Below are 8,822 nucleotides of genomic sequence, written 5' to 3' on the forward strand. Positions count from 1 at the left end.
AGCGTCCTCGGGTCCTAACGACACGGCACGAGCGCGAGCACGAGTTCCTGGCGACCTCGCGGGCCGCGGCGTCGTTAGAACCAAGGATTGGGTTGCCCTCGCCGAGGAGGAGGAGGAGGAGGGAGTTGGTGGCGACGGGGTGCTCGCGGGGATGGGGATCTCGAGGCCCCTCGCGGCGGCGCTGCTGCTGCTGATCGCCGTCGTCGCCGGGGCGGCCGCCGAGGAGCCGGTGGTGGCTGCGGACTCGGTGGCCGGCGCGGTGGAGGCCGCGGCTGCTGCTGCGGCGGCGAAGGCAGAGGGGGCGGCGGAGGCGGCGGCGCTCAGGGCGGAGCTGGAGCAGCTCAGGGCGAAGATCTCCAACTTAGGTCAGTGGCAACCGGTTTGAAATCGACGGGGCGCGCTTGATTTACTCTCTCGGTGATTTGGCGGGGGGATGGGGTTGGTTGAAACGTCGAGTTCACGCTTCGAAGCTCGGTTAATTCTTGCCGCTCCTCTGGATTCTGGAATTGATGCCGCTCTAGCGACCTGCGGGGTTTGGAGGCCGATTCTATGCGGTGAGCTGGGATTTCAGAGATTCCTGGTGAGCTAGCGGGATCTGTTTGTTGGGGGGTTTAGCATCTAGGTGTTTCCGGATGGTGTGCGCGTCAGTGCCGGGTTGATCAAGTAGCTCGGTGCCGCGAATTTTTTTGTCTGATGTTTACATGCTGATTTTGGTCCTGATTGAATGCAGAACTGGTACTTCTCTCCTTTTTAGGAAGCTGCTCGTTCCAGGGGGGAAATTCATTTCGTTCTGTTATTTACACCACATAGATTCGTTTCTAATTGCGGTTTTACTTTACAAAAGCTGTCTTTTACTGCTTCCGTCATTTACTATAGTAGGCCACTGTGTAATAGCCGTTGCGGTGCGGTGCGTCTGCCATGGCTGGTTATCCCTGCCATATTTTTGGGGCTTCAATGAGATGCACTGAAGCTTCCAACCAAACACACGTCAGCCAGACAGTACATGCCCTTAGTCTTAACTTGAATTGAATACAATGCTAACAATGTTAATTGCAGTAAAACTGTAAATTAATAGTGGCCTGAAGAAGCTTTTACTACTGAGGGTATAAATTGAAACTGTGTCCCGACTTGTATAATTGATTGTGGTGCTGTTTCTGTCACAAGCAAAGCAATTTGCTTAAATTTGCCACTTTGACATGCTGTGTTAGCTTATCTGACAAAAAAATATTCTGTTTTCTAGTCATATACGGTTGTAATGATCCTTACAGAATTATTGTTGGTTGTAACTATTGTTTTCACGCTACAGAGTCAGGCATAGCAGAGCGGTCCCAGGAATTGAAGAACAAGGATGATGGCATCGCAAAGCTGGAGAAAGTGATTGAGGAGAGATCAAAGAAGATTGCTTCTCTGCAGGCCGAGATTGCTTCCCTCCAAGTATGCAATCTAATATGTAGCACTAACTACAATACACTCTGTTCTGCAATTAAGAAATAATTATTATGCTCTTTTGCCTATCCATGTGCAGGCACAGGGATCTATTGCTGCTGAGGAGCAGGCAGGCAAGGCCAACGCCCGGGCTATTGAGCTTGAGAAGCAGGTATAGAATATAAAAGTTCATGAACACTTAGAACGTGTCAACTATGTATGTGTGATTTCTCATTTTATTTTTCTTCTATTCCAGGTCGAGAAGCTCAAAAAGGATATTGAAACACAAAGTAGCCAGAGAACAGCACTTGAGTCTAGGGCTAATGATGCAGAGAAGAAGGTAGAAGAGCTGACCGCGAAGCTTAATGCTGTAAGTGCACAGTCCTTGCCTATCATGCAGTTTTACGATGTTTTTCTTTTTGTGTATCTAACTTCATTGTTTTCCTATTGTCATGTATTACTGTAACTAAGTGTTTCTGTTAAGTGGCTATGCCAGCTGTTTTCCCCTGTTGGCTAACAGCAGTTACAGGATCCATTATCTATTCGGCTACAAGCCTGCAACACATTCTTAAGACACTAGCAGAGAAAATTTATCAAGTGATTACTGATTTGTAGATCCTATTTCTATACCAGAGTTTAAAGTCCACCTAAAATTTTACATTATATTGAAGGCTTCTCTCTGTAACGAAAAACATTTGTTGAATTAACATTTTAGATGTTGGATTGCATTGCTCTTATTTATTGATTTTATCCTTGCTAGATCCAAAAGGAAAGTGATGAGCAAAAGCGCAAAATCAAGAAAACAAAACGTGCTCTTAAAATTGCTGAGGTTTGCAATACATTTGTTTATTATTAATTCACTTCTGTCCTGGGAGTTCCTGGTGTGGTACATGTTACATACTTGTTCTTTCACATTATAGGAGGAATTGATGAGGTTGCAGCTAGAAGCAACAGCAAAGGCAAAACAGCTGACCGAGGTAAAGATATATCCTGTCACTATCACCTGGTGTACTTAATGCAAATTCAGAAATTTCAGCAATGTAATAACATCCTCTAAGAATAGTTACATGCATATTGGACAGAATCGGGTATGTATAGTGATCAGTGCAGATATTATTAGACAAAGCATGTCAAAATCCTGTACTATCATCTGATCTATTCTGTCTTTTCTACTCTTTATTGCTTTTTAGAAAAAAATCTCAAGGTAGTGCAAAACATATGAGTTTAACCTACATAAACTGTTGTGGTACCCAAAATGTTAGTATATGCAGTCATCTATTAAGACATTGATTTCCTTCAGTTGGGTAGTTCCATTTTTTCGCTATCAATTTTAGAGAAGTTTCAACAATTTTTTGTTCCACAATAGCTTCATTCGTTCAAGATGCACTTGGGCACTATGTGTGATGTGGCATTTCACTAATGTGTTGAAACTTCTAACAGTTACCTGAAACTAGGCTGAGTAGAGGTTGCCTATTGTGATTCTAATGCCTTGAATGCCATATGCTTGCTTTTTTTTTTGGATTTTCTTCATTATTCCCATGTACAACAAATGCAAGACTCCATGTGCACTCATTTCCTTCTGCAGGTTCATGGAGCATGGTTGCCACCTTGGTTAGCTGCAAAATATGCTCACTACCTGGTAAGAGTGGAACAACAAATGTACGGTTGCAATTTTCATGCTCATGCTCTCACACTGCTATCCTCATCATCATTTGTAGGAGGTGGTCTCAGGCCACTGGAATCAACATGGAAAACCTGCCATGCATAATTTTTTGCAGAAGGTGCCTCTTTGTACTGCTTGCTTTTATTTTAATTCCAATATGCATTCCACAAATAAACCACCATTTATGTCTGCATATCTAATATTTCAGGCATCGGAAAAATCAGCACAAGCAAAGAAATGGGCTGAACCTCATATTGAGACTGCTAAGATGGTAGTGTCTCACTACTTATTAACTCCATTCATTCATGTACTTTAGTTCCTTTTGAGTTATCTTGCACTGACAGTATGCTGACAAGATTACATTCTATGGTTTAAGAAATGGATCCCTGTTAAGGAAAAATTGGTTGTTCTCAAGAAAAACGCTGAACCTTACATACAGAAGGTCTCAACAAGATCAGTGGAGTTGTATGAGTCATCACGGGTCGCTGTGACTCCTCATGTTATCAAAGTTAAGGAATTTACTCATCCCTACTACCAGGTACTTGTTTCAAGAATCTATACAATTCTACCCGTCCGTTTGAGTGCAGCAGTTGTTTGAGCATGGTAATCCAGTGCATTATCATATTCATTATATGCTGTTGTTGATGTCCATTAACTTGACTACGTTGATCCAGGAAGCCAAGAAGTTCTCCAAGCCTTACATAGATCAAGTTGCTGAGATCACAAAGCCACATGTTGAGAAAGTTCGAACTGCTCTGAAGCCGTACACTAAAAGAGCAGCTCATGCATATGGTTCATTTCTTGAGTCGGCAACCACATACCATCGCCAGGTTTGTGGTTCTTTTCCATTTCCGTTCCAGTTCCTGGTGCATGATTTTCAGTGCTTCCTTTTGTGCCATAGGCTATAGCTCTAAAACCACACCTGAATCTAGTATCCAACTTCTGTGCTACTGCTGCTCCCCACAGCTTTACGTCTGCCTTTAGATGTAGCATGCTGTCTGTTTATGGTTATGGGTTATGCCTTCTTGTAGTCACCTTACCTAATGCTCCTGGGCAGTTATTTAGCTGCTTCTGCGATCTGCATTGTGCCTAGAGATAGTGTCCTGCTGGTGTGGATAGATTGTGTGCTCCACTGTTTTTAGCAGCTTCATTAAGTTCATGATGTAGTTTGTGCTCTGTCCTACCTTTAGCTGATATGTTTAGTTTTTGTATCATCTAAGAAAACCCTTCTTTTTGTGAAGACTGATGTGACAAAATTTCAACATTTTCTTCTCCTTTCCAGGCTCAAGCAACCATCTTGGACTACCTTCACCAACATGAGATAACGAAATCACTCGCGACGAAGGAATTGGTTTGGTTCTTGGTAAGGAAACCTAAAGTATTTTCTGAGGAACCACAGCTTTCTAGTAATATAACGAACTTATAACCTTTCTGTACAGGCTTCCGCTTTACTGGCTCTGCCTGTCTTTGTTATATACAGGCTTCTAGTAGATACCTTCTGGTTAGTTTCTCAGATATCAACAGCTCATTTCAATTCTAATCATTGGTAGTGTGACATTGAACTGAATTTATCTGTCATTGCTTCTATGTAGCACCAAAAAGCATAAAAGATCTCGTGGCAGTAACGGTAATCATGGCCACAGGAGACACAAGCGCCGGCACACTGATAAGTAGATCAATTATCGAACACTTAAGGGTGCGGATGTTCAAGCAGGGTTTGGATTGCTTTCCCTTTCTTGGGCTGTTCTGCTGAGCCATGGAGGAAGGAGACTTGGGTCATGGCCTCATGGGTATCCCTCTTACCGTGAAAACATTGTACACCGTCAACAATCTCTTCGCTTTTTACATTTTCACCCCAGGTGTAATATGGACTTCAGTTGCAGCAGACCTTTTACCTGCACCTTGCTGGGGTTCAGGGGTTCAGCCTCGGCCTTTGTTTCATTGTTCATTATTGTTTATTGTAACTTGTGAATGCGTTTGGGTTTGCCTGCTTGTTCTTGTTGGTGACCTTCATTTAAACTTATGTATACAAAGTGGTTGTTTAGCTACCTGACTAGAGTTTAGTCCATTGATGGTTGATCCCATCTGTGTATGGTTGGCACCATGATCTGATAGAATGGTCGTTGACTTTCAGTGCTGCTGATCTGTTGCAGAAATCCAAGAAAGGCATGTCCATTTATGAACTTATGACCTGCGCGAGACACAGTTCAGTGACCGTATCTTCATGATAGATCTCCATACTATTCAGCGGTATACACACTAAAATTTCTGCTCATATCAGTTTCAGTATTTGGACCTGCTCTCAAAAGAGCAGGTTGATACTGATGAACGATCAGGTGTAGGCATTTGCTGAGGGGGCATCATTAGCATTCTGCCCTCACAAGCTACCTGATGAGGCACTTACGCCTTGTTCGGCTGGGAGATTTAGCCAGCCACAACAGTATTTTCTTCTCACGCCAAATCAGCCAGCCAACCAGCAGTGTTTTCCTCTCACGCCAAATCAGCCAGCCAGCCGAACAAGGCATTACACTTTTTTTTGAGCGGAATAGTTTCATTCCATTAGACCGTCGGCACGGCAAGATAACAATGATTCCACAACGCAGATTACAAGATTGTACACCACAACGCTAACAATGATTGGTAATTCGTGCGTGACATGATTACAAGACCGATAACAATGATTGAAAGTAACGGAAATAAAACTGGATGCTGCCACCGTCTTGATCTCCCAAATGATTTTTAACAACCGCCTCGCGGACGGTCCGCACCGGGCCGGCGGACGGTCCACTGAGGTGATGCCCAGATATTTATCTAGAAGGTCGTGGGACCCACTCGTCATTCCTCTCTTCTTCCCCTTTTCTTCCAGGGCCGAGCGGAGCTCGAGCTCCCGCGCCATCGTCGCCCCTTACTTCGATCTCCCTCCTCCGCCCACCAAACCTTGATTCCTTGCGTGGGAACCTTCTTCGGCACCTCCTCCACCTTCCCGAACCCCTAAACCGGCTTCTTACGGCCGGAATCGTTCCCGCCACCGCCGGACACCATCGGAGGTGCTTGAAGCTTGCTCCACCGTCGATCCGCCTCTCCGGTCGTCCTCCACTCGAACCGACCGTGGGAATGGATTCGTGGTGAGTTCCTTATGCTTCACAGCCTTTTTCCCCTTCCATGGCGCGTCGCCGGCGCAGGAGCACGGCCGCCGCCGCCGTCGCCGCCCTTGCTGCCGCCTGGGGCGAGGGTTAGAAATTAGGTATCGCGGACGGTCCGCCTGGGAGGCGCGGACGGTCCGCTGGTCAGGTTAGTTTTTGTCCAGAGACGATGTTGCCTCTGGTTGTTTTTGCAAGATTGATTGCGAACAGTCCGCTATAGGGGAGCGGACTGTCCGCCGTTGAGGCTTAAATTTGTTCCAGAGACGATGTCGTCTCTGGAGGTTCACATGGGTGAACTGCGGACGGTCCGCCACTTGGGCGCGGACAGTCCGCAGTAGAGTCTAGGAAGTTGTCCAGAGACGTTTCCGTCTCTGGCGGACAGTCCGCAAGGTATGTCAGTTAAAGTAAACTAGTTACATTTTTGGGCTGCACTCATTTATTTCATATGCATACGTGTAGCATCCGCTTCTGAGGGCGCAGTCTTTGAGGTGATCGCGGCACCACAAGAGCAGACGACGCAAGCCCAAGAGGAGAGGTGTGAGCACCCGGCCCAAGGCCCGTCTGACCCCAGTGTTGAGCAGCAGACACAAGGCAAGCCCCGGTGCACATCCTAGTAATTTAAATTATGACACCTATGTATGTTTCTACTGCTTGTGCATTAAGTTCAGGAATTGTTTGGAACCCTAGTTGCATGATCCATAGGATTCCCTGAGTTATACTAGCATGTATAGGACGATAGATGTGCTAAGCTTAATGTTACCAGTAGAAGACGAGTGGTCTCCTGCACTCGCGAGATGTAGGATGTTAGGAGCCGAGTAATTTCCGGTTACTCGCGAGATACATTATTATCTTTATATAATTCAGTAGTTGAGAATTGTTTTGAAATGGATATGGAAATGTGAGACCGGGCGGGGATGATGGATAGGTATGGCAGCAGGACAGGGTTCCTGGGTGTCTTAGCCCCGTCTGTGTCGATTAAGGACCGGTGGATGTGGCAGTGCTGATCGGGGATTGAACTGTACTAACCGCATGCCGGGAGTAGGAGGTAGTCGAAACCGGTAAGCCGAGTACTGCCTAGCTTCGAAAGTACAGGAACCCGCACCCAACTCCTGGGGCGAGTCGAGTAGTCGCGGAGAATTGGGATGCATATGTTTACTTTTGGTGGTCTCACGTTGAGCTCGGCTGACCATATGTCGTTGGGCTGGTTCCTGTAGTTCGAGGCGGGGAGGGGAATGGTTGGTATGTATAGTCCGACGGGGCAAATACGTGCCGTGTTGGTTAGGTCCACCTTGCAAGGTTAAATCGGATCGATTCGCCGTGTCTCGCGGTTATGAGGGCCTTGGTCTCTTTGTCACACCGTAGCAAAAATGTAGAATGTGAGTTAGGTATGTTTATATAAAATATTGAGCTCATCGAATTATTTTGCGTGCATCACCATGATTGCTATAGTAGGCCTTTGCAAATATTAGATGAGAGTTAATTTATATAGAATCTGAAGCTAAAATAATGAAAGTAAGGAATTACTTTAGTTGCTTTTTCTGTAAAATAACCACCAGCTAAAAGCCTTGCATGTCTAGATATGTGGGCTAAATTATACCCACTGGTCGGGTAAGCCTTGCTGAGTATTAGTATACTCAGGGTTTGTTGCCAATATTATTTCATGGCATACCGACGTAGACTTCTGTCCCTGCTGCGCCAAGTTCATCCGCCGGGATGCAGAGGGATGGGTGGTCGTGGAGCCAGACGTTTAGTTAGGGATCTCCCTAGGGCTCACTTTTGGTAGTTGTAGGCCCCTTTCCTCTAGATGAACTAGGATTTCAGTAATGTAAAGTTTGTGAATTATGTATTTATTCAAACTCGGTTTGTAAAACTTAAGGTCAAGTTCTATGTACGTTTGTTGTATTTTCAAATATGTGTCGTGCTTGTACCATCTGCGCCCACCTTCGCGTGGGTCTATCGGTGATGTTTCGATCGGGACGTGGGTTGAGAAAGGATCGCCAAATTAAGCCGTTAAGCTAATGAGCCCGATGTGTTCAAATGACGGCCATTACGCTTAATTTGAGTTTTAATTTGGCGGTTCCGTCACATGATTCCTCCCAGTGCAGATAACCTGAAGCTGTCATTTTGCATAGCAAGCTTCACCATCATGCAGAAGGTGCAGAAGCTTCCCATCCTCACCGTCTTGATCTCCCAACATTCACCACCGCACCTTCTGCATTTCTGATAACAACTCCCCATCAGCCTTGGTCAGTATCAAAGTTGCAGTACGGTAATGCTACAGTACGGACGTTCGGAATTTTTTTTAAAAAAATCCAACATATGTTGCAATATTTAAGTATCAATGTTGCAACTATTGTTTCTACATGTTTGACAATAGATGTTGCATGGAACGTAGTGTTCATGTTGCGGCTGGAATATCCTAAAGTCGAACGACAATTATTTTTAACATATCATTTTTTTCATATTACAAATAGTGATCTCTGATGTTATACTACTTAATTTTCAATATTTCATTCATCATGTTCCCTCTGCTGTTTGAACTCTTGTGCCTGCAAACACAAGACTATTAATAGACACTTCGCACAAGTGGA

At 45.0% G+C, this 8,822-nt stretch overlaps 1 protein-coding gene across 1 annotated transcript; it reads left to right on the forward strand.

Moving 5' to 3' along the window:
- Positions 1–5,156, forward strand: LOC120678580 (enolase-phosphatase E1-like). The gene is made up of 14 exons (XM_039959832.1): positions 1–365; positions 1,307–1,434; positions 1,526–1,597; positions 1,682–1,795; positions 2,186–2,254; positions 2,346–2,402; positions 3,011–3,064; positions 3,144–3,206; positions 3,297–3,359; positions 3,465–3,626; positions 3,763–3,918; positions 4,371–4,451; positions 4,528–4,589; positions 4,681–5,156. The coding sequence occupies exons 1-14, from the start codon at positions 152–154 to the stop codon at positions 4,760–4,762; spliced, it is 1,377 nt and encodes a 458-aa protein (XP_039815766.1). The 5' UTR covers positions 1–151; the 3' UTR covers positions 4,763–5,156.
- The last annotated feature ends 3,666 nt before the right edge of the window (positions 5,157–8,822 follow it).

This window comes from Panicum virgatum, chromosome 6N (assembly GCF_016808335.1).
Source record: "Panicum virgatum strain AP13 chromosome 6N, P.virgatum_v5, whole genome shotgun sequence".
Classification (NCBI taxonomy): Eukaryota; Viridiplantae; Streptophyta; class Magnoliopsida; order Poales; family Poaceae; genus Panicum; species Panicum virgatum.